Source organism: Protobothrops mucrosquamatus, unplaced genomic scaffold (assembly GCF_001527695.2).
Source record: "Protobothrops mucrosquamatus isolate PMUCROS unplaced genomic scaffold, P.Mucros_1.0 scaffold13, whole genome shotgun sequence".
NCBI classification, from domain to species: Eukaryota; Metazoa; Chordata; class Lepidosauria; order Squamata; family Viperidae; genus Protobothrops; species Protobothrops mucrosquamatus.
The window spans coordinates 1,662,908-1,689,234 of NW_015386400.1; the positions used below are offsets into that span (position 1 = coordinate 1,662,908).

Genomic DNA, 26,327 nt, shown 5'->3' on the forward strand with positions numbered 1-26,327 from the left:
GCATCTAAAAGACCCTTCTCCCCTGCACAGGTAGCCCTTGAGTTACAGCCACAGTTAGGATTGCAGTCACTAAGTGATACAATTGTAAAACACAATGTCACATGAATGTATGGCTTAGCGATAGCAATCCAGGCATTCCCCATTGTTAAACCCAAAATGCACAGGTTATTAAGCAGGAGTTTCAAATAAGGATAACAGGGGTACCACAGGGGGTAAAGAGGAGGCTCTAGGGAGGCCCAATGCAGGGTTTGCAGAGTGGGGTGCCGCAGTGTGTTATGAGTGCATGGCGGCTGACGGAAGAGCGCCCTGCAGGGACTAAAGAAGGAAATGGCGTGTTGTGCAGGAAGGTGACAGAACTTATCAGAATGACTTGTGACCTTCCCTGCCAGCTTCCCTACTGACTTTGCTTGTGAGAAGCCAGAAAGAAAGGTCACAAGTGGCAATCACATGATCACTGGGACACTGCAACCATTGTAAATGTTCACAACTCTGAACCTTCGCTGAACAAGTAGTCACTTGTTCAACTATTGTTACAACGGTAACAGTTACAACAAGCATACAGATAGCCCTTGTTAAGCAAGGACTACCTGTATCCCACCTTGCAAGCACCAATATCTGGATAGCTCCTAAAGTTAATGCATTTAGTCATCAAAAGTGCACTAGTCCCTGGATTCAACTAGCAGTTGAAAATGTAGGGCAAAATCCATCTAGGAGCATCAGATGATTTTTGGTAAAGATAAACCAGCCACATACTGGTAGTGTATCACACATGATAGATACTATATACAAATACAGATATAGTCAGTGGTGGGATTCAAATGTGTGAACAATAGGCTCTCTGTGTGGATGCCGCTTCCGGAAGTCCATTCTGAGCCTGGGCAACAAAAAATTAGCTACCAGTTCTAGCGAACTGGTGCAAACTGGCTGAATCCCACCACTGGATATAATCCTCATTTAGCAACCACAATTGAGGCTGGCAATTTGGTTTCTAAGTGCCATGGTAGACTAAGTGGAAAATCACACGACCACAACTGGGTTTATGATCTTACTTCTGTTCAATTTTAAGCAAAGTGACACGGTTGCTAATTTAAATAATCACATTAACACAGTGTTTGTATGGTTTTACTTCTGCCTTCCATACTGTACAGTATTAACCCTGCAAGTGAAAATTGCACACTGGCTGTGAAGTAAATAAATGATGATTGTGTGATTGGGGGATGCTGCAACAGCTGTATTTGTGATGATTGATTGCAGTTATTTATTTAGCAGAGTTATAGCTTAGAATGGTCACTGAGTAGGCAGTTGGTAAGCGAGGATTACCTGTAGAAGGATAAATCATATAAAACTTCACAGATGGGAGCGATTCAGCAGCAGAAAGATAGAATTTCTAGCCGACCCACAAACAAACTGAAATTGTGCTATTGAAATTCTTTCTGTTGCTGAATTGCAACCCCAGAGGTGGGCCAGACCAGTGGTGGTGAACCTATGGCACGTGTGCCAGAAGCGGCACTCAGAGCCCTCTCTGTGGGCACGTACACCATCACCCCATTCCTGCCTCCCCTCGCACCACCTCCTCACCAGCAGCCCCCCCAGAGGAGAGTTGCCCCTGGGCATGGCCCGCGTAGAGCAGCGCAGCCAAGGACATGGCAGCTGGGCAGCAGGGACAAGACTCCGCCCTCGCACCCCATCGCACGCAAATCATGCTGCGGGGCACGGGCACGGGCAGCACCATGGTGTTGCAGGACCACCTGGGCAATCTGCTGTGGAGGGCCATGGAGGCGGTGGGTGGCCCTGCAGGTGGGCGGGGCAGGGATGGAGCGGGGGGCGGGGGTGGGGGCAGAGCGGGGAGGGCGGGTTTTGGGCACTCGGTCTCTAAAAGGTTTGCCATCACTGCACTAGATGTTTCCTACTTGTATTTCCTCCTCAGGAACTCTCTACTAATCCCAAAATATGGGCCAAATGTACAAGGTATTTAAAAAAAAGCATTGAAAGACATACATCAAGTTTCCCAGGATTCAGTCAGGTTTTTTTTTCCAAGTTAAGTTTGAGATGCGAAGGATCAAACCTGGCACATGAGAGAAAAAAACCCCCAAGCCATAACAAACCTATTTCAGAAGAGTCATGGCTCTCTTCTAAGGGGAAATTTTTAGATTGAAAAAATAATGGAGAGCTACATGCAGGAAAAGGCCACAGGGATGCACCATTTCTAAGAGCTGTGCCATTAAACTGCTAGTTTTTCAATGTGATTAATTGCTGCAATCATTGCTGTTCCGGAGCTGTTTTTATTCGTTCCATTTAATGCAGGCGTGTCAAAAATCAGAAGCAATCAGGAAGCACTTTTTTCCAACCAACAACAACTTCTACTTTTTGGCTACTACAGATTAAAAAACTGTCCCTCATACAATATATTGTATACTGGTGTGGGCAGATTTGCAAAGTCAAAGATTAGATTTGGCCATTGAGTAAAGGCCAATTAATTGCATTTCATTAAAATGAGTACAGTTAACATGATTACTTTTTAGTCATGTAGGTAGTCGTTGTTTTCTTTCAGTTTAAAAACTACTGTTTTGAGAACAACATATTTGGTGGATATGCATAAGTCCTATCTGTTTCACACAACCTCTTCCAGTATCCCACCTCTTATTAGTCTATGATTACAGGTCTATAAGGACCTGAATCCTTTAGTGATACCAAATGTACAGGTATAGTATACCTTGCTCAATAGTAGTAACTGTGAGAGGAATCTCGGAGTCCTAGTGGACAATCATTTAAATATGAGCCAGCAGTGTGCTGCAGCTGCCAAAAAAAGCCAACACAGTGCTAGGCTGCATTAACAGAGGGATAGAATCAAGATCACGTGAAGTATTAATAGCACTTTACAATGCCTTGGTAAGGCCACACTTGGAATACTGCATCCAGTTTTGGTCACCACGATGTAAAAAAGATGTTGAGACTCTAGAAAGAGTACAGAGAAGAGCAACAAAGATGATTAGGGGACTGGTGGCTAAAACATATAAGGAACGGTTGCTGGAATTGGGTATGTCTAGTTTAACAAAGAGAAGGATGAGAGGGGACATGATAGCAGTGTTCCAATATCTTAGGGGCTGCCACAAAGAAGAGGGTGTCAAGCTATTTTCCAAAGCGCCTGAAGGCAGGACAAGGAGCAACGGGTGGAAGCTAACCAAAGAGAGAAGCAACCTAGAACTAAGGAGAAACTTCCTGACAGTTAGAACAATTAACCAGTGGAACAACCTGCCTCCAGAAGCGGTGAATGCACCAACACTGGAAGTTTTTAAGAAGAAACTGGACAGCCATTTGTGCAAAATGGTATAGGGTTTCCTGCCTGAGCAGGGGATTGGACTAGATGACCTCCAAGGTCCCTTCCAACTTTATCATTATTATTATTAATCCCATTTTGCCTCATTTTTGTCTCCAGAAACAATAAAAAAGATGTGATTGAACGTGGTGAGTAGATGAATCCCCAGGAAGGGGGGGCATGGCATTCTAGAGGAATAAGATGCATCTCAGCCAAGATATTATGTGTGAGAGAGAAAGGCGTGAAAACAGCCCTTCCTTAATGTTTCAGAGTATATTATAGATGCAAATAGTAGAGTCTTCAGTATGGCAAGTGTGGGAAGTCAGTCCCCCAGAGAAGGAAATATTAAAAGGGCAGAAAAATATATTTTTTCAAAGAATCTTAAAGAGGCAGAAAAGCATGCCCAGTTTTTTTAATAGCCCCAAGTCTTCCTCGTTCAAGCAGAAACCAGCTCTGTATAAATGCAGATGTAAATAATCCAGGAAGGTTGGAAGCCCCCAGCTAGAAGATTAAGAAGACAAAGACACCTAAAATCTACATACCCCACCCAAACTCTAAAACAGGACATAAAAGGATTAACCCACAGATACCAAAGGGCACATTCAGACTCAGGTCAAAGTTCATGGCACAGGAACCAAACAAAAGGTTGCAGAGGGTATAAAAACCCATTCCCTACATGTGCTCACTCTTTCTTTTCTTCCAGAACCATCTTCTTGTCTGGCTCTCCTCTCCAATAAACTGCAACCTTCTTTTTAAAGCAGTTGCCATGTTGTTTATTCCCGGCTTGGACTGAACCATGATGAAGACATTTCCTTCAACACAAGATTTTGTCTAAAGGCGTGAAATAAAGAACTCAGTTTAGAAGAATTACCATGTGTTTGGGATTTGACAATAATGGAACAACAAAAGAAATGGATGAATACCTTGTAGACAAGGATGAATCTACCATACCACCTCCATCATCTTCATTAAAATGATAGTCACCTCTCTTTATTTATACAGCATTCTTATTCTCTGGCATTTCTCAATACCTTATGCACTGTCAGGAGAAATACCGAACTGTGGAGCCATGTAGTTAAGAGATGGTGAAGAATCCAGAGAGAGAAGAGTTAAGCTTTCAGGAGAAAATCTGGCTTTGATTTTGTAGAAAATCAAATGTAAAAAATGAAGTGTGGCTGTGACCCTGATTGAAGAAGAGGTCAGGCCTCAAGAAAGTTTTGGAAGGCAGCTGCAGCTATTTATTTTGTACCCGTTGTTCAGAAAGGTCGTGGTGAGGAAGTTCAATAAGGAAAAGCAAAACTATCTACCGATTTGAAGCAAGCACAGCATGAGTCATTCATACAATTGTTACATTTTAAAAGCCTATCTCTTTTTAGCCCAAAGAAAGTGGTTGCTTGTAAATTAGACCAGCTCAGGGAGTTGGCACTGAACAAGAAGCATTGACAGAAATGTGTGGGAAATCAGAAGTCTCACAGGAAGTTTTGAGGTCAAGCTTGCAACACACAGAATGAGGACAGGTAGATGATTTTTTAAAAGGGGGACAAAATATCTTTATGCAAAGTGCAAATTTGACTATGAATCTTTATAAACATTTGTGCTACCAACTAGAAGACTGGGGCAACTGTCAGTCTTGCTGTTCCCATCATAAATTGAGAGTGGGGCATATCATACTTCATATATGTGTAATTATGCACGGAATGGAAAAAATGGATAGAATTAAGTTTTCATCTGTCTCCCTGAGGCCCCATCCATGCAAAATAGGTGCATCAATCTGGGATAACCATCATTTCCCTATGATGTTATGAGGCTACCGGAGGTATTCCCAAGCTAAGGCAGTTAACCTGCTGCTCCTGCTCCAGTGGAAATGGTATAAATACAATATTTAAGAGAAGATCCTGAAATCTTCTGCTGGTTCTGCAGCAGTATTTTCAGAAAGAACCTGTGTTTTGATGTATCTCAAGATGAATTTGAACCATAAGATGATGCTACAAAAATAGCAATCCTGGTTGTTTCTGTAGCATCAGGAACAAGAACAGTCATTATTCATTTCCACACAATGCTTCAGTTAGGCCAGGATATTGTGTCCAGTTACAAGCACTATGTTTTAAGGAATGGATTAAGGAAGGACTGTATCCAGAAGATGACAACCAAGGAGATAAAGGACTTAGAAGAAGAAAAAATATAACACAGAATGGTTGAAAGAATTGGATATGTTTAGAGAAGACTACAAAGACTTAAAAAGACTTGGTAGATCTTTTTAAGTATCTGAAGGGTTCTCAAATAGAAGATGGGGCAGAATAGATCATAGTTTCCAGAAGACAGACTATGTTTAAATGACCAGGAAATAGACTACAGCTGGACATCAGGAAAAAATCCTAATCTAGATTCCCTCAGAGGGACTCTCCTTCATTGGATGCATTTAACCAACACCTTCGTCAGGGATGTTGCACTAAGCAGCTGGCCTCAATGATCTTCTAACTCTTCCATTCTGTGATTCTTCTCAAGCTGAAGAGTCAGTAATTTCCTGTAACCTGAATTTCCTCCCACAGGATGCTATTGTGCCTTGCCACCTTCCCCTATTTTTCAGAGCAATGAATTTTTTTTCTTCCTGTATTGTGAAAGCGCATGTATGATTTCCCATCTTTTACTTCCCCCATTATCCAGCTCCCTATTGTTCCTCATTCCCCTTCATTCCAGGAACCATAGTAAAATGCTCACTTGGACTGTTGAACTGAACTTTATTTGGCCAAGTGTGATTTGACACACAAGGAATTTGTCTCCGGTAGAGAAGCACTCAGTATATTTTGCATATATACTGAGCATTACATGAAAAGATTAAACCACAGGAAAACATGAAGGAGAATGCAGGCACCAATATGTTTTTTGTTCATAACCTCCAGCCTATTAATCAGTGTTGGAAGTTCCTCTGAAAACTAAGGTGTCATCTGAAGTGATGACAATTTTGAATATGTACAAACCTGCTCGACATAAGATTTTATCTCTTGCTTTTGCAAGTCCAAAACCGAGGCTGCTATCCACATGCCTTTTGGCTTAGCATGTTATCTGCATACAAGTTAATTATTGCTTAGGACAAATGTAGTTGGTAGGAACGGCTGAGAATTGTAGACCAACATTTCTGGAAGAGACTAGAACGGAGGAAAATACAGGAAGTCCCCAACTTACAACAACAATTGAGCCCAAAATTTCTGTTGCTAAGTGAGACATTTGTTAAATGAATTTTGCTCCATTTTATGACCTTTCTCGCCACAGTTGTTAAGTGAATCACTGCAGTTATTAAGTTAGTGAGACGGTTGTTGGATTCCCCATTGATTTTATCAGAAAGTCACAAAAGATGATCACATGATCCTAGGACATGGCAACCGTCATAAATATGAGTCAGTTGTCAAGCATCCGAATTTTGCCACGTGATCATGGGGATGCTGCCATGAGTCACTTTTTTTCAGTGCTGTTATAACTTTGAATGGCCATCAAACAAAGCGTTGTAAGTCAAGGACTATCTGTATTGTATTGACACTTAGTGAGCACACAGCTAGCTTTTCTCCATGGCAATCTCTCCCTAACTAGGTCTCACATGTCTTCTAACAACAAAAACCTCTCTTCCATATTTTAACATTGGTAAATTAATTGAACAATATCCCAGTGCCTAATCACAATCTCTTAATATGTGAAACTCCAATACTATGATATGGGTGTGATTTTTTTTTCTGCCTCTTCTCTTTTTCAGAGAAGGAATTCCAGTGATTCTGTTTCCTTCCTTCAGATCCTTGTCTACAAGCCAGTTAAGATCTGAACTGTAGCAACCATCAGAGGAATTAGTTTGATAGATGAGAAAGAGAAAAAGAAGCAGTACACTTCTGCAGTGCTGAGCTTTGGAGCCTATGAGCTGACCTCACACAAGTGTCAGCTTTGAGGAGACAGATCAGGATTTCATAATGAACCTGCCTTCCTGTTGATTCTGAGATAGGAGTACAGAGTGCAAAATGCTGGAAGGATTATCCCTGTCTTATTAAGCATTCATTCATTTCATTGGGAAAATGTTAAGGTCAAGTCTCTCTTGTTTAAACTGGAAAAGAACGTCTCCCTGGTCTCTTCTTCCATCTTGCCTAACAAGATCACGGGTATTGAATGGTTACTACTCCCATCCTAAATTAGTACTGATTATTGCTTAATTGTATCCCATAACATGTTGAAAATAGGAGGAGGACGGACTATAATGTATGTTTGCCACTTTTATTTATAAAAATAATAAAGGCAGAATATAAATAAATAAACAGGATTGTGAGCCAACATTATGCAAACATTAGCTGGCACTAATGGACCTCTGGAGGCTGACTGGGCTAAGTTGGACATCCCGGCTACCAGATTCAGAAATTTCTTTTTTTGTGGGCACCTCGCCTTCTGCTGATCCTACTATCTATCTCTTTAGCCTCACTGTTTCCTTCTTCAGTTGAAGAAAAGATACACTGAAAGAACAACTTTGTTGAAGTCCTCTCCCTATACAGGCTATAGCAGTGGTGGCGAACCTATGGCACGGGTGCCAGAGGCGGCACTCAGAGCCCTCTCTGTGGGCACATGTGCCGTTGCCCCAGCCTTGCCTCCCTCCGCGACCCTCCTCCTCTCCAGCAGCCTCCCTGAAGGAGAGTTGCCCTCGAGCGTGGCCCACATGGAGCAGCGCAGTCAAGGACATGGCAGCCAGGCAGCGTAGACAAGACTGCCCTCACACCCCATCACGCAGTTGAAGCTGCAGGACGTGGGCAGAGGGTGTGGCCACCATAGTGCTTCTGGGCTACCTGAGCGATCTGTGGCAGGCCCTGGAGGTGGTGAGTGGTCCTGTGGGCAGGCAGGGAATGGGGGGGCAGAGCGGGGGCGGAGCAGGGAGGTGGAGCGGGGGCGGGGCCAGTTTTTGGGCACGGTCTCTAAAAGGTTTGCCATCACTGGGCTATAGCTTTGGTACATGTCCCATTAACATTGGAGAGCAAAGCAGGGCATTCCAGGGGATCGCCAAAAGTCTAGCATGCTGGCTGGGGGAATTCTGGAAGTTGAAGCCACTCATCCAAAATTGCCACGTTTGAAAAGGAAGTTTGGCTTCCTTTATAAGGGGCTCAATTTCTGGTGATTTCAGGAAGATGGACACATGGGGTTTTTGACTCAAAATGTGTTACCACTGCCTTTTTCTGATAATTTCCCCATATGGCTAAAATATAGGGATTTCCTGATGGTCTCCCATCCAAGTACTAATCATTTTTTTTTGAAGATCAGCAAAGAACTGCTCTAACATACCTACATTTCACCATGGCAGTTATTTCTCTCCCACTGGGGATAAATTTAGGGCCTTCCTCCTCCTCCTCCTCTAGCTATTCTACCGAAGCCCTCATTTTTTATCCTAAATAGGACTGTACCACCTGATCTTTTTCTGTTTCATAGCATAGACACAAACATCGAAATAATGTGGGGATATTAAAATCTGTATGGCTGGAGCTGTTCATCCACAAAAAATCTTAATCATTCTGGATTCTTTTAGAAAAGTTGATATTAGGAAGGTAATTTGATTTATCATCTTTCTGTTGGACACCCATTATTCAAACTAAACATCTCCTTCATTTTTCAATGTCTTATGCATTTCAGCACATTGTACTTCCCTCTGCTACACTTTCCTTTCATATCCTAGCAAATTTTATAATGCAAAGATTGAGGCTAGCGTTTTTTAAAAAGGCCTCTTTGAAGTTCCATAATCCACGTTCGTCCTGCACATAAGGAAGCGAGAAAGAGCCTGTTAATTATTAAGCAAGAAAACTTTACAAAAATTAATATATACTTGGGAAAATGTGATAACAATTTAAAAAGAATAGAGCCAATCTGTATTTATGTCTAAAGAAAGTTTCCGAAGAGACCATATTAAAGTAGATTTTTATTTTTAAAAAATTCTCACATGCTACATAGAAATTTGCAGGAAAACCATTTAACACTTTCAGAATTACTTGGTTTTCTGGATATTAAAAATGGTTGAAGCAATTAGATGCAACAATAGTATATGGATGTGTAAGAAGCAGGCATGCAGAATTGTTTCCAGTGATCAATATATATATATATATATACACCCTAAAAAGAATCTACTTTTAAGATCTGTAGAAAAAGCTTTTCTGCAAATACTCCTGCTCACCAAGATCTGACCGAGGGAAAGAGCCTTATCCTATATAATTCACAGGCCATGGAATGTACCAGTTCTGCACAAAAAGTGGTCTTTTGTAATCTGTGCGACTATGAAAGTACCTCTGTTTGGACTATTAAAACACCTGCATCTTTTGCAGGCTAACATACAGTAGCTATTTCCAAAGCTGATTCCAGATGTCTCTTACAATATTGTTTTTATTTTATAATTATTTGTGCCAATGTTGTTTTAAATCTAAATTGCAGTCTATTCGTTCCACCAGAAAGTGCACGTAAATCTCCTACATACAAATGTTACATACAAATGCAGATTCTTATATACAAAAGAATGGACTGCGAAAGAAAAAAAATATTTTCAGGTACAATCCATGACTACAATGTAATCCCTTCCAATATAAAAGTAGTCTTCACTGAATGCTATGCATACATCACCCCAAGAAGTGAACAGTAGAACAGCTGCCAATCGCCTCTGCTAAAATGATCTTTCTTTTTTTTTTTAATCTGGCCACTCTATTGCCAATTAAACATATACAGACCAAAACATTTATTTTTGAAAAGAGCTGTGATGGGACATAGGCATTTATAACCTATACATTTCAAGAAATGAGAAAACTAGAGTTGTATGCAAACTTTCCTTTCTGGATGTTCAATGGATGTTTAACAGCTGCCATAATCAAATGCAGCAACTTCTACATAACTTTGTTTTGTTAATAAAAATTGTTAGCCTAATTTTTCAAACTTCCAGGATTGAATACCAGAATACTTATGATTAAGGACGTTTTATCACTACGCTTATTTATGTAAGCTGTGCATTCTGAGAGTGTGTTTACAGAGTGGATAAATTTGGCTTACAAATGTTTGTACCTTTTTTCAAATAATACCAGGAATTATCACATTAGTTTTATAAAATACAGTGAGTGAAAGTGACAAATTTAAATCCTAAAGACTCAGTGCTTTAATATTACCCTAAAACTCAGCTCAACCAAGCATTTTCAGATTGGTAACACAGGCTTTTCCTTATGTTAATAGCATTTTATTGTAAGCAGAGTTTTAGAAATGGAAAATAAAACCAACAGTTATTAAATTGCTTTATTTAATTTATATAGTAAGTTGATGTTTTGAAAGCAAAAAGGCCAACATAGTGTGGGGGGTTAAGATACTGGATTAGAAACAGGGTGATTGTTTTAGTCTGGTAGTAAACACAAAAGCGGGCTAAGTAGGAGTTGTACAAAATAAAGATTAGATATAAATTTAATAAATAAAACAGTTCCTTTATTAAACAGTTGCACACCCAGGTATTGGCTATATTCCCATATTGCAGTAAACCATTAAGCATGGCTTACAAATCTTAACAACTTGGTTCACACCTCATACCAAACAAAACCAAATTGGTCACATTTAGATCACACACTAAACATGACCAAGCATTAATCAAACTAAGACAGTTATTTCGCAATCCTCCCACTTTGCGAAGCCTTCTCTAGTGAGCTAGCCAATATTTGGGCATATCCTTCTTCACAGAACAAAAAGTCAACAGTGATCCATCAGGATAAGATAAATCAAATGTGGAAAGAGAAAAATGGACTGCTCTTCCACTTTACATTCTCAATTTACACCTCTGCATATTTATTGGGAACAAAACTTATAGGTTTTGGGTATAAGACTTATAGGATAATTATTAAGGAGGAGTTACGGTTAAATGCCTTGGCACTTCTAGAGGAATAATAGAGGAAGACTTCTAGCAGTGATGTCATCCCACAAAACCAATTCTATGAGAACTACAAGCATTTATATACTACATGTTGCTTTCACTTCCAAAACTTTGGTTTGATATTGCTCTGATCATAGCTGGTAATATGTTCCCCCCAAACTACTTTTCTTTAATGCACTAATCCATAGTATCAGCATCTGAATTATATCTTATTTTAACGAAAATAAAAACATTTGATTCTCCACCTTTTTATCTGACAAATAATAAATTCTAGAACTTGGACTTGAGTAGCCTTTCATTTTCAGTAACTTGTCCTTAGAGAATTTTCAGATGCTTTATTTCTACTTATTATTTGAGTACTACTTTCCATACCCATTAATAGATCACTTAGTAAAGCAAATAATAGAAAAACAGAAAATGGCATTTCTTAAATAATTTGTTTGCCAGTATTAACATTGGTTTGGTTAGAGTCCAAATATGTCTTGGTGAGTCACTGAATTGCTTTTTCAATGCTATCATTTTTGTCTAAATTCTCTATTTCTTTTTTCAAAACATTTAGCAACATTCTAGAACTGTCCAAGATCTTGTCATATGTGAATACTGTTTCAGCAAGAACATTATCAAGCTTCTTTTGTATGGTATTTTTCCAAATTAAACTTTCACATACTTTTTCCAGTTGTTTGGTTAACACCTCAATTTCATACTGAATCTTAGTCTTGTCTTCTACCAGTTTTCCAATTTGCTGGTCTACTTCTTTTTTCTGAATGCATAAGTCTTCCATATACTTCACAAGTTCATTATTGCAGCCCTGGAGAACAGCTCCCTGCTTTGTCATCCTGCTAACTTTATCCTACTTGGGAGACAAGTGTCCTTTCTTCTATCGGTGGCTATATCCTCACCAATTTCCTAAATCCATTTAATCAAGAAAAGAAAGAAAAAACATTATCTTAGCAATTCTACATTGTACACATATAGTTTAATGTGAAGACAAACTGAATTCAAAGGTGATGGATGAAACCAATTTTAGAAATTTCCAGGAATCCCATTTCTGCTTTAAATCTGATGTCCAAGGTGTTTCCACATTAATTTAGCAATTCATATTAAGTCTGCAATCTGAACTGTTACCAATGTAACCGATTCTGCATGAGTATAAGAATGCAATTAAGTGCTTCTTGACATATAATAAACAGAAAATAATGTAAACAAGCAAAGCAGTGAGAAGAAACATTTTCCTGGACCCTGCCAACTGCAATTCTTTGGCTGATGGGATCTGGAGTATGCCCCTGGTACCCAAATGGGATGAGACAATTTTTCAGGTAACCTGGACCCATGCCATGCAGGGCTTTAAAGGTGATAACTAAATACCTTAAATTGTATCCGAGGCAAACTAGTAACAATACAATTTGCACAATAGTAGTGAAACATGAGCCATTCTAGGGGCCCCTAAATATGTTTGTGCTGCTGCACTCTGTGCTAGCTGTAGCTCCTGAATGCTTTTCAAGAATAGTCCCATGCAGAATGCATTGCCATACTACAAGCGCGAGATGACCATGACGTGAGGAACTGAGCACAGGGCCTCATAATTTAGGAAAGGCGCAACAGGCGCACAATCCACAATTGGGCAAACGCTATTACCACCTACTCTTTGAGCACGAGCTGTGAGTGTAGGAGGACCTTGAAGTTGCGCATAGATTTGTTGCTATCTAAGTAAACCAGTGACCTCCAGATATTGCGGCAATGGTGTCCCATCATCCGACACTATTGCCGCAGCTGGTTGAAGTTGCTGGTAATACAGGTAGCCTTTGACTTATGACCACAATTGAGCCCAGAATGTATGTTCCTAAGTGAGAAATTTAAGCGACTTTTGCCCTGTTTCTTACCACATTTGTTAAGTGAATCACTGCAGTTGTTAAGTTAGTAACACGGTTGTTAAGTGAAGCTTCTCCATTGACTCTGCTTGTCAGAGGGTCACAAAAGATGATTGCATCACATGACCCTGGGGATGGCAAAATGGTTGTTAAAAACTATAAGTCACCTTTTTCAGTGTTGTTGTAACTTTAAACCGACACTAAATGAACTGTTGTTATGTCGATGACTACCTGTATATTTTTGCCATGGTGTTACTGAATCTTCCATCCACAGGAGCTACTTTTAATTTTGCCTATTTTTCTGACTACTTTTGAGCAAGGTAAAGCAAACAGGAAAAAAAATGATTTGGTTTGGAAGGTGTAATCATTTTGGCAAGTTCAGGAGCCAGAAATGTAGTGTCCCTCTTTTCCTGGCCATTGACATAAGTAAGGACGGGTCCACAACTGCCCTTTTCCCTCTAGCTCCAATTTTCCTGTCAAGAGAGCAAAAGACAAGGATCTTTGCTTGCTGTCAGCTGCAAACACCGACAAGGCCTCTTCGCCTCTGGGACCCAGAACACCCCGCCGGCCTTCCAGAATAGCTTGGTTGCCAGCCTCGGCCGCTGCAGTGGGCCCTTCGGAAGCGTTTCGCGAAATGGCCACCGTGCATCTCGGAGGAGTCTATAGAAACTTCGCACGAGCTCCGGCGCCAGGCGCAGCTGAGAAACTTCATTTCCGCGCCTGCGCACTGCTGAAGTTAAGGACGCCGCGAGCTTCTGCTTGCGCGCCCTTTCCCAAAGCAAACTTCCACCTGGGACCCAGCCAGGTGCACGGTTCATCCGCCCCGCGGCTTATGCGCGGGGCGGCCGGCGTTCAGCGCCTCTTTAGGGGCGTCTCGCCAGGAACCTCGCCAAAATTCAGGAGCTCCGGTGCTTGAAATATTCGTGCATCAAAAACTTCTTGGATTGCAACTCCCGCCTTGCAGAGGCATCAAGGTGGCTCAGGATGATGCGAGTTGCAGTCCAACGCAAAATTATGCCTGATCTCCCACAATAATATTACTGCAATCCACAGCACCTACTTTTCAACACGACTGCATTCCAGACTCCTTTTCAATCTCGCTCCAGGCGGTTTTCCCAGAGGCTACAAAAGGCTTAGAGAGAACAGACCGCAGAGAAAAGTCCGGGGTTAGAATGAGAAAATAAAGCCAAACTCCTACCAAAGGCGTTACTGGTAAAGACCAGCCTCAGCAAAGCTGCGACCTCTTTAAGTTCCGCCTTCCACGCGAAGTAAAAGCGCTGCGTCTCTTCCCGCAAGCAACGCGTTTAAAGTTAGGGAGCAAAGGAGAAAAAAAGCCTCAGCCAATCAGTGGCCAGGGATTGCTCGCGGCACTTGGAACGTTCTCGGGAGTTGCTTTCAGAAGTCTCGAAAAGTGCCGATCGGACACGTTCTTCGTTTTATTTACGGAAATAACCGAAGTAACAGCAGACATGGGGACCAAGTCGGAAATACCTAGCGTCGGGAAAACCCGAGGTCGCATCAAAGCGAGGGCTGTCGGCTTGACGGAAATCTACGATATTTACCGAAGGCTCCGATTCTGAATCGGGAGCCGAGAGAGCGAGCGCGCAGGCTTTATCTTTCACAGCAAGGGATTTCCGGCATTGAACGGAAACGGCCGATGCCTCTCGGAAGAGAGGCTCTCAGAATCTGAGAGGCGAGGTAGGCGGGGCTTAGGCCTAAGAAAGAGGAAGGTTGTTATAAAAAAAAAAAATCACAGGGGAGGAGTTTGGTCGGAAAGAGCCGACCACAGCCGACGGTAAGCGAAGGCGGTGGCGTCCTAGTTTCCCGGATGTAATCGGACGGCGGTAGTGTTGGGAGCAGTGGCTGAGGGAGGGGGGGGAGGCGGCAGCGGCGGGCGAGCGAAGCGGACCGCGGGGGCGGCGGGGACGTCGTCGTCTTCCGCGCTCCTCTGTGTGCGTGATCTGCGGCGCTGCCTCTCCTCTTCGCGGGTGTGGAGAGGAGATGGGCCCGTGAGCGCCGCTTCCTCCCACAGCCGAGCTGCCTGAGCCGCCCCTCCTCCCTCCCTTCCCCTCCTCTTCCCCGTCCCCGGTCGGAGTGCTGCTTCCCCTTCCCCCCTCGGCGGCGCCCGTGGCCCGGCCGCGCCCTCCTGATCCCCTCAGTCTCTCTCACACAGGCCGGGCATTGATGGTAATGTATGCGAGGAAACAGCAAAGACTCAATGATGGGTAAATACCCCTTTCGCGTTCCGCCCTCCCCGACTGCGCCTATGTCGCTCTCCCCCCCCCCCCTCGATGCCAACCGCCAGTAACGGTCGCTCGCTAACGTTACGTTTCTGTCCGTCTCTCTCTTTTTCTCTTCCAGCTGTCACGACCGCAAGGGGGACTCGCAGCCCTACCAGGTACCGATTTCTTCGCCCGCCGCAGTCCCCACACTGAGAGGCCCTGCGGCGGCAACAACTAAAGTGTGGGAGGGCGAGCTAAACTACTCGAGCGCAGGCCTCGGCCGCCGCTGCAGGCCGCGCACGAGCCGCCCCTTCCCTTTCCCTTAGCTTCGCTCCGCGCACGGCCGGCTGGCCGGCCGGGGAAGGAAGGGGCGGCTGCGGCTGGTTTCCTTCGCCAAGCGCGGTGCGTCTGAGGGAGGCAGCGTTAGGGGCCTGGCGGGGCCGGGAAACGAAGCCTAGGCCCAGTGCGGGGCGGGGAAGACGGCATTGTTTTTTTTCTCCGAAGGAAACCGGTGGGATGGCGCTAAGGCAGCTCCGCTGGAGTCTAACAAGGGCAGCTGCTTATAGGAACTCTCCCCTAAGACAATAAAGGACCCTGGGCCCCTGACCCGTAGCGAAAAAAGGCCGTAGGGAATTCTAGTTCTTCAATCCTCCTATTCATAAAGACCTTGTAAATTGGGGGTGGTGGAGGTATTCGGGCAGATGTTGGAGACTCCTGGGAAAGTGCCACAACTTTGGCTTGTACTTTGCTTTTCTCCCTTCCCTTTTGCTCCACCACTACCAAAGAATGGGAAGAATGGAATGAAAATAATTACTTTATTCTTAAAGTACTGTCAGGTATCAAGCAGAGATTAATATTTGGAGGCTGTACTAGATAACAACCTAACCTGTGTAAACATCCACTAGGCAAAAGACCTATACTCCAAAACTATTGAGATGAAGAGCTGCTAACTAAAGCTACTTTCTAGGTTGCACTCAATACAGCATAAAGTGGTTTTGCTAAGAAAGTACAGGTGCAGCAGTTGCTATGTACCTACAGGTAGTCTTTGAGAATTTATTGAATCTATAGTCTCTGAAGAAATTATGTTTTTGGAAATACATAATTGCTGTCTTCACAAATGAGATCTTATTGATTAAAAATTAAGCAGAAATACTTAAATACTTGGATAAACTATAAAAATAAGCTTTTGATAGAGACAGTATCATCATGAAATGCCTCTTAGTGCGGTATCTAGGAATTAAAAATGAACAGTTATTAAACTGTAATTTGTGTTTTAAAGGGAAGATCATGACTATATTACATCCATGTTTGAAAAGTTTGCTGTCTTAAATAGCTAGATATATGAACATATTCTCCAATATGTTACAGTGTGTTAAAGATAGTGATGTACAGATTACTGTCTGTTTTGATTAAGAATCAGGATTTTAAATGCATTATTTTGAGTAGATTCCACTGATCAATGTTAGAGGTCATTAACAGAAAATAAAAATCAAACATCCAGAATTTGTATTGGGTCACATTCTGGATAACTTGTTAAGTAGATCTGCAAATAGCTTTGGACAGCTGCAATGCAAACTATTTTTGAATTGTTTTGAATTGAGTTGTTTGAAAAACTTGGTGATATAACATAGAGATTGTTTCCAAGAATAATACTAATTTAGAATATGCTTGTGTATATACTTTAAATTTCAGATAGTACATTAAAAATCTAGATAATAAAAGTGTCCATTGTAAATTCTAGGTATAATGCCACAACTTAATTTTTTAAACATTTCTTACAGGCTCTTAAGTACACATCAAAGAGTCACCCAAGTGGTGGTGATCATCGGCATGACAAGATGCGAGACGCCACAGACCCTTCACCGCCAAATAAAATGTTGCGGCGATCCGATAGTCCTGAAAACAAATACAGTGACAATAGTGGACACAATAAAGCTAAAACCATTCATACTCATAGAGTTAGAGAGAGGGATGGTGGTGAGTTTCCTTTAACCTTTGATTCAACTATGATTTTAATATTTAAATAATTTTGCCTCACCATTATTTCAGCTTGGCACAATACTACATAAAATACATATACACTGCATAACAATGAAATATATTTTTAATAGTTCTTTTCATGGTATTTTCTTTACCTTTATCATAACAAGATTATTGGCTTTTTATATATAAGAATCATATGGCCAGGCAAGTTGAAGTGTTTTCTTTGAAATCATCTTATTTTTGTGCATATATGTTTAGTATTTTAAAATTACTACTTTTATAGAATTCCTTGACAATTAGCTAAATCCAGTAGCAAGATAGATTAGCACATTACAGCTAATACTAGCCAATATATAAAAATAGCGCTAGCTATCTGAAAAGCTTTTTACAAATGATAGACAGTTCAAAAAGCATGCTAACCATTATTTGGGGACACTTCGGATATTTTTTACTATCAACAGAAGAGAGTATTTGAAGCTCAGGGTAGAACTATAGGGTTCTTGTTGCTCTGAGCTTGGCTGTTCTCTTGCAGATGTTTCATTACCAAACTAATACTAGCAAATGTCTGCAAAAAAAAACACAACCAAGCTCAGAGAGCACAAAGGACCCCATATTTTTTAATATGAAGGCAGCCTACAGAGTTGGTGATAGCTTGGTATATGAAGGTGTGTTACCTGAGAGAAATATAGTAAGTCCATTACATGGGCTCTTACCTTATTGGTTCAGCCTGCTGCTTTTAACGATTTTGAAGTAAAGAAAACTTTACAGAGCCCTTTTAATCATTAGGCTTGGTTTAGTGTGTAGATATATGGCGGCATTCTGTATTGTATGCAGTGATCTAGATAGGGGTTTTTGTTCTTATTAGATTTTCTGAATTCTTCAATAGAACTATTAATTGCTATTTTTAAACCTTATTGCTTCATTAAAGTATTATGGTGTTTTATGCTTAAGCAATATTTAATTCAAGTTGCTTATATGTATGTCAAAAAGGCAGCTCATTAGGTTAATCTGAAAGTTAGAAATATTGTACATATACTTCATTTTATAATATAATTCTTATTGGCAATATAAGGTTTTGCTAATTTATTCTTAGAAATGGTTATATCTGAAATATTTTCAAATATGTCTCAGTTCCTGTTTAAGATTGTTGTAAAAATATTATGTAAAGCCAGCAATTCTGAGTTAAATAAGACGGTGGGCTTAGCTTTGGATTCTGTAAATTAGTGGCTTTCCACTAGTAGTGGATCACTTAAGCTAAGGTGAATCTGCTCAAATAATTTACACATTTTTTCTTGTTTGTGTAAACTACTGGGTTTTTTTCTCCCAGAATAGAGATTTCTACATACTCCTTAGGGTATGGAAAGCAGGAAAACAAAAGAGTGAAAAAAATAAAAAGGAAATGTGCATAATGATTTTAAATTAGTCTTATAGGTAAGGATTTTAAAAGATTTTAGAATTTAGAAACTTGAATATGCTTTCAGTGGCATAACACTAGATATTTTTCTATGGCAGTCTTCCTTGGAAATAATAAGTTTTATTTCTGTTTACCTTAGAAGTATAAATAAAATCATACTTGTGAAAGATTCCTACACGGAGATATTTATTTATTTATTTATTTGAATTGTGTGTTGCCCATCTTGTCTAGAGCAGCTTACAAATATTGAAACAGGTAAATATTAATATGGTATTTCATAGCTTCCACTATGTCTTCATATGGACCTGGACATTCAGTAATGTAGTTGACTGAATATTGTAACTTGTAAGTCTTAGCATCAGATCTTCCGTTCAACTCTGAAGGATTTTTTTCTTATCTATATTCAAATATTCAGGGTTATAGAAAAATTAAGAGTAGGGTTATATTGTCATATGCTGCATAGTGGGTTTTTATGAATTGGATAAGTTAAACCAGACTTGTTATGTTATACATTAAAACAATCTTACACATTGGCTTGTTGCATTGCGCTTTACAAATTCAGAAATATTTCCATGAACCCTTTGTTTATGTACATAAAGTTTTAGATATAATTTAATAGTAAGAGTTCTTTTACTATTGGGTTTGATGAATATATTCTACATATATTCAGGTAAGGGATATTTCATTATTTGTAGTGGAAATAATTTGCGAAGATTGTAATCTGATTTAAAAAATACATTTTGATTAAAGAGATACAAGAGAAAAGATGATAAGGGAATAGGGAAAGATAAAGGAGGGGTGCAAAGCAAAAGAAAGAAAAAACAGAAATTTCCAACTTTTTGGGTGCAGTAGACTACAGAATACAGTTATATCTTCAACTTTTTGCTTTAAGTATTTAATGATTATTAGCGATTTTTATAAAAACAAATTTAATTGTCAAAATCTAAAATCAAAGTTTCTTTTTTTCTGTTTTAAGCATGAAGTCCATAGGTGATTTCCAAGTGGAAACAAATCTGGCTTCCTTCTTTTCTTTAATTACAGCTGTTTTGCTATCTCTGTCAACCTTATTACTTTTTCCATCCTAAAAAATATATTTTGAACATACTCGTTAGCGTTTAAATACATCAATAGTTCGTTGTTACATGAATTGGGTAAAAGCAATCTGGCAAGTAATTCTGCCCATTTTTTATTGAAGACCCTGAAAATGGTTTATGACTTAACCATACTGGCTGTCTATAAAGAAAAAAATAAATGTGTCGATATTGCCTTTAGACTATGGCAGAGGTAGGCAACCTTGGCTCTTTTATGACTTATGGACTTCAGCTCCCAGAATTCCTGAGCCAGCATGGCTCAGCTTGGAAGCTTCTCCCTTTCCCCTCAGCATGGCTGGCTCAGGAATTCTGGGAGTTGAAGTCCATGAGTCATAAAAGAGCCAAGGTTGCCTACCCCTGGACTATGGGTATCATCAAATGTAAAGTGCTACAAGTGGAAAAAAAATTAAGGATTTTTGTATAACTTTTCATAACTTAATTATTTTAATAAAAGCATTCCTTCCAGTGTTCTAAGTTCTAAATACTATATTAAATGTAATTGTTTAAATAAGAAACCAGAATATTTTTAATTGACATGTTCTTTAGCTGGGTAGCAGAAACTTTATAATAATTCCAAGCAACACTAGAATTTAATGTATAATTGAATAGTAAAGGAACTTTAAATTATTTAGGACTGAGTTTTTTAATTAGCTTTTCATATTTGAAATTCAATTTCTAAACTAATACTATATTTTGTATATAATACAGCTCAATTTAAAGAATAACTTTAAAACTGTACCCAAAAGAAGACTAAAATAAAGTCAGATTATCTCCCTCTGAGCGGTACTTCAATTTCTTTTATTTTTACTGATTCTCTGTAAATATCATGTGTGAGCCAATATACTTGCTCAGATACAAGTATAGCTTAATTTCATTGTTAGGGGTCTTTTCATTTGCTCATCTGAGCCAGGATAAAAAGATAGTTTGGTACCTATAAATCTAGCATCTAGGTTGCAGATATTAATATTACATTATATTATCAAAGTTAATGCTATTAATGTTTTCTTTATGTAAATAATGTGGCCATATTGTGTTATACTTTGCTTCTAGTTTTTGAATCAATAAGGGTTTTTATTTCAAAGAAAACCATACAATTTATTTACCAATAAGTCCAAACTTTTATTAACGTTCACAGTGAGACTTTAAAAAAAAATAAAATGACTAACTTGTCAGTTCATCTAACCATAAGAATATTTCTGTTTTCCTTTACCATTTACCTTAATGGGAAGGAGCATATTTGAGTTTTTCTTCAAAGTTTTAGCTGTTAAAATTGCATTCTCCCAGATAACCTTTTGGGGACTACATAGTGGGCATGGCTGATTCATTGGATTGAACCAGAGATACCAAATACCAGGGACGGGGAATGCTCTTATTTTTTCTCTCTTCAGTCTTTCCCAGTCATTACTGTACAGGATAATGATAGGGACAGATACATGTAGAAATCTAATTATATGGGAGATTAATTTAGTCCAAATGTTATCTGATATTGTGGAGTATTCTTCCACTAAAGATGAGAACTGCCCCCTCTCTTTTGGCTTTTCGAAATGGTTTCAAAACACTGGAGGTTGCTGACGGGGTAAGAAGATTTCCTCCCAGTCCCATCTGTCTCTTGGCTCTTGTGGACATAGTTTTAGCACAGTTTTTAATATTTTAATATTGGTTCATTTTAGTATTTTAACTATTTTTCATTTGTTTCTGTAATTTTAAGCCACCTAGAGTCATCTTGTAGAGGAGGTGGGCAGTATGGAAATTTAATAAATACATTTGTTTATTTATACCTCAACCCCTTTATAACCTTCTATAGTAAGAAGTTTCTACTCTGTTTTGAAATTAAACAATTTTATTTATAGAATTGAATATATTCAATATTATAACATTTGCTGTAGTCATTAATATAGAATATATATATTCATTTAGAATAGTAAATGCTTAGTAATTTTTAAAATAAATTATATCCTCTAGAATGACATCTTAAAAACGGATCCTCCAGATATACTAGAATTCAATACTATATTAATATGCTCTTAATTGCTGGGATAAGTTCTAATTCATATCTCCCCAGTACTAACTTTGGCAAGGCTATTTTAGTAATTCAGGGCTGACTTAATAAAGGTGGATTGTATGAAGTTTTCTCTTAAAAGATATTATATTGGGAAAAAACAGTTATTTAGGTTTGCTTGATGAAGTCATTGAGGAATTTAAAGATCAATACTGCAATCTTATAAATGTGCTATAAAATTTACTATAATTTTGCTTTGGAGAAACATTCTAAACAAAGTATTCCAATTTTAGATAATAGCTTTAGAAATTGTTATTTTGATACACTATAATTCACATTTTGATCTGACTTTAGGAAATAAGTGCTTTGGAATATTGTAGTAGATGACTGAAATTAGAGAGGTGATTGTGGGAGTATAGTCCTAATGGACATGCTGTGCTTTCAGGGCTTCATGAATAGAGGTAGACAATGGGCTACAAAAATAAAAGTTAATAAAATAGAGGAAGGCAATGACAAATTCAAACACAATATGAAAAATAACATGACATTCAATTGCAAGAAAAAAAATCAAAATAATTTTCCCAGTGGTAATATACAGTTGTGAAACTTGGATATTGAAAAAAGTAAAAAGAAAATATACACCTTCAAAACGACTCTCTTGAGGTTAATGTTCAGCAAGCAGAAACTCACATACTTACTGTTCTTGGAAAAGTTATGTAATACTGGAGGAAAATTGGAGTGGCAAGCATTTGTCCTTGAGTTGAACTCTTCTAGATTTCATTGAAATAATTTTATTCAATTGCTAAGTCATGTCTGACTCTTCGCGACCCCGTAGACTATAGCATGCTAGGCTCCCCTGTCCTCCATTGTCTCATGTTCATTGCATCAAAGAGACTACTTAACCATCTCATTCTCTGCTGTCCCCTTCTCCTTTTGCCTTCAACCTTTCCTAACTTTAAAGTCTTTTCCAATGAGTCCTGTCTTCTTATTAGGTGGCCAAAGCATTTTGAGTTTAGCTTCAGCAGTTGTCCTTTCAAGAAACAGATTGATTTCCTTTAGGATTGACTGATTTGATCTTCTTGCAGTCCCTATGAGTCTACTCCAGCACCACAATATGAAAGCATCAGTTCTTCAAAGCTCAGCCTTTCTTATGGTCCAGCTCTCATAGCCATACATTACTACTGGGAAAACTATAGCGTTGACTATGAAGACCTTTGTTGGCAACATGATATCTCTGCTTTTTAATATGTTTTCTAGGTTTGCAATATCCTTCCTACCGAGGAATAAGTATCTTTTAATTTCATGACTGCAGTCACTGTGTGATCTTGGTGCCCAAGAAAATAAAATTGTTAACTGCTTCCCTTTCTTCCCCTTCTATTTGTCAGGAAGTGATGATACCATGATCTTAGTTTTTGTAGCTAACTTTTTAAGTTTCAAGCCAACTTTTGTACTCTCATTGAAATGGTACAATAGTGTATTTCTGGATCTCTTAATCAGATATGGCTTAAAAGCCTTCTGATGCAGGCCTGGCAGGATTGGTTCACAAGTGTTGATCACTTTTCATGTCACGTTTTGGTGTTTGAAATATGCTTTCAGATATCAGTTTTTCTCCAATATTGTTTAGCAATTACTGAACACTGGGGGAAGTTATGTGGAGATTTATACCACAGTTTTACTATAGTGAATGCCCCAGACCAGCGGTCCCCAATGTTTCCACCTTGGTGGCCTGGTGTGTGACTGGTAGGTGCACGAGTGTACACAGGTCCATTGGTGCGAGCGGTGCGCATGTGTACTCTCTGCTTGTGCAAATGGAGCTTCATGCATGAGTGGTGAGCCTTGCACTCATGCATGAAGCTCCACTTGCACAAGCAGAGGGCAATTCAGCGAAGGGTGTTTGTGCTTGCGCACAAAGCTCCATTTGCGCAAATGGAGGTTTGCAAGTAAGTGCCCTCCGCTCACGCGAGTGTAACTTCACACATGAGCACAGTTGCCCTCCACTCAAGCGCCCTCTTGTGCAAGTGGAGCTTTGCGTGCGAGTGCAAGGGCCCACAGTCACGCGAGTGGAGCTTCACGCGTGCACGCTTACCCATCGCTCACGTGGCCCAGTTTCAAACAGGCCGCAACCTGGTAGTGGGCCACAGCCTGGGGGCTGGGGAACTGTGTCCCAGGCGATTTCTTTGTTTTCTACATAGAAACAATTTTAAGTATACTGAATTTTTAAATAGGTGTCCAGAGGTGATTTGGAGATGAATAAAAATTAAGATCATACAACAATGCTTTGGACTGAAAAACTAGCTGATCAAGATGAGTCTTTTGGTTCTCAGTGAAATTACATTCCCCTTGAAAGACTAGGTTTGCAGTTTGAAGAGTTTCTCTAAAATGATCATTACCTGTTTTAGTGCTTAAGAATCTCTTTCTTATCTTGGATTTTTTGGGAATCAATTGAATCATACAGTATTCTGGAAGGGACCTTGAAGATCTTCTAGTCCTATTCCCATTGTATTAGATTTTAGTGCTGGGACAGGGGAATGGGACCGTTATATAGGTAGCAGAACTTCTGTTTTAAATGTGGCATTAAATAAATATTCCCCACTAGGTTTGGCTGTAAATGCATCATTTTTGATCTCTTGACATTAATTTTGGCTCATGACAGATACAGATAAAAAATTACATAAAGAGAAAATACCTCTCAGAGTCATGGATTTCTTTTGCATGTCTGTAACACTGATTTAACCTAGCCAGAATTTATAGTGACAACTAGATTGGGAGATCTCCTATTCATGTCTTTTGTAACTTAATAATTGAGAAGAATAAGTGGACTGTTCAATTCTGATTGGCAGTAAAAAGACCCTTTAGGACAGTGTGAAAGATAAATGGCCTATATAAATGGTCGGCAGAGAGGAACTACTGTGGATCCTGTTGGTCAAAGAATTCCAACTACTGGCATTCAGAAGAGCCTTTTCTGCTATAGCATTTGTTCTTTGGAACATCCTACCCTCCAATGTGAGATCAGCTTTCACTCTCATCTCTTTCTATGAAAGCCTGAACGTCTGGTTCTGCCAGTTGGCCTGGGGACCCAATAGAGTATCACACTGAAGGTGGCTACTAGATTAATAGCATCCTCCTCTGCTCCCCCATCTGCCCATCTTTTATTCTAATCACTGTTTTCTCATTGTTTTCTTTTTCATGGTTTATTCTATTGTTTATTATTTCATTGTTTATGCTTATTCACTGTTGTGTTTACACTTCTTTTCATTTCTCCATTTTTATTGTAAGCCACATAAAGTATCCTTATTGTGAGATAGGGGCAAATAACTTTAAGAAATAAAGATGGAGATTTAACTATAATAAAATTGCAGAAAATTGAATCTTGATACATTTAATTGCAGAAGTGGTTATTCTGAAATATATAAAAACAACTGTAATGCAGCATATATGTGTGGCTCCTAATTCCAGTGTATCACATGGAATACAAGGAGCATAAAACTATATGAATACTTAGAGACCATTCTCCTTGGCTTCTCTTAAATGCATTTCATTTGCATGTCTTACGCACTAATTAAAATTCAGACACAGAATGGAAAAACATTTGTTCAGGTTCAATTCTGTGAAGATTTAAGTAAATATCTATTGGAAATCGGATCTATAGGATATAAGGAAATGACTGACTGTCCATATGAAGGTTCTTGGGCACTCTTTTATAATAGAACCTCTTCAAATTCTTGGGCTTTGAAAGTGATGGAATGGGAAGGCTGGTAGCTAAAATGCAAATGACAGAATTTAGGCTAGATCCTCTCTTAGCCATGATTTGTTGATATGTTTATGACAGTAACAGTGAAAAGAGAAAAAAAATCCATAATAATCATTGCTGTCCTGATTGCAAATAACACTGAACTATAGTGTTTTGAGTTTAATGTGGTGTATGCATCTGGATGGTACCAGATTGTATTATTTCAGCATAGTATAGCTCCTCCCACCTTCATTCATCACTCTGGTACCAGCTTTTTGAGACACATGATTAGGAGGGGGGTGATTGAAAAACCTAGACATTGAGGTATTAATAGCCCTACAAGAGAAGATAGTGCTGCTATTGCTGCATAAGTAATAAAAGTGCAGTCTGATTGATTACATGTCATTAAGTAATTGTTGGCTCTTGACAATCACATAGATTTTCTCCATTATGATTTGTCCCTAACATGCTTCAGATCTTTGAACGGTGCAGTTATTAACACTGTAACTGAATCCATCCACTTGCCTGCTGGTCATCTTCTTTTCTTCACCTTTCCTACCTTTTCTTCACCTAGTATAGAAGTTACGTTTCTACTATACTATAGCATTATGTCCAAGAAAGCTAATAAAAACACTTATTGCTAAAAATGCTAATAATCGTATGAACTTCATTGGATTGCAATTTTTTTGCTGGTAGAGTGCCTTGTTAAAAGAAGCACAATATATACTATATGCCTATAAATGTAAATAGCCATAATTGGAATAATGAGCCCGAGTTGTATTAGCTAATCAGCATTAAAATTGG

The 26,327-nt window shown here is 39.4% G+C and overlaps 1 protein-coding gene and 1 pseudogene across 1 annotated transcript in view; one reads left to right on the forward strand and one right to left on the reverse strand.

Moving 5' to 3' along the window:
• Positions 1 to 11,706: 11,706 nt before the first annotated feature.
• Positions 11,707 to 12,051, reverse strand: LOC107282804 (annotated as a pseudogene).
• Positions 12,052 to 15,189: 3,138 nt separating this feature from the next.
• WAC (WW domain containing adaptor with coiled-coil) overlaps positions 15,190 to 26,327 on the forward strand; it is a 44,651-nt gene continuing 33,513 nt past the window's right edge. Inside the window, exons 1-3 of the mRNA XM_015810656.1 lie at positions 15,190 to 15,309; positions 15,446 to 15,482; positions 17,088 to 17,283. Coding sequence (XP_015666142.1) covers positions 15,269 to 15,309; positions 15,446 to 15,482; positions 17,088 to 17,283 — 274 coding nt within the window. The 5' untranslated portion in view covers positions 15,190 to 15,268. The remainder of the gene's footprint in view (positions 15,310 to 15,445; positions 15,483 to 17,087; positions 17,284 to 26,327) is intronic.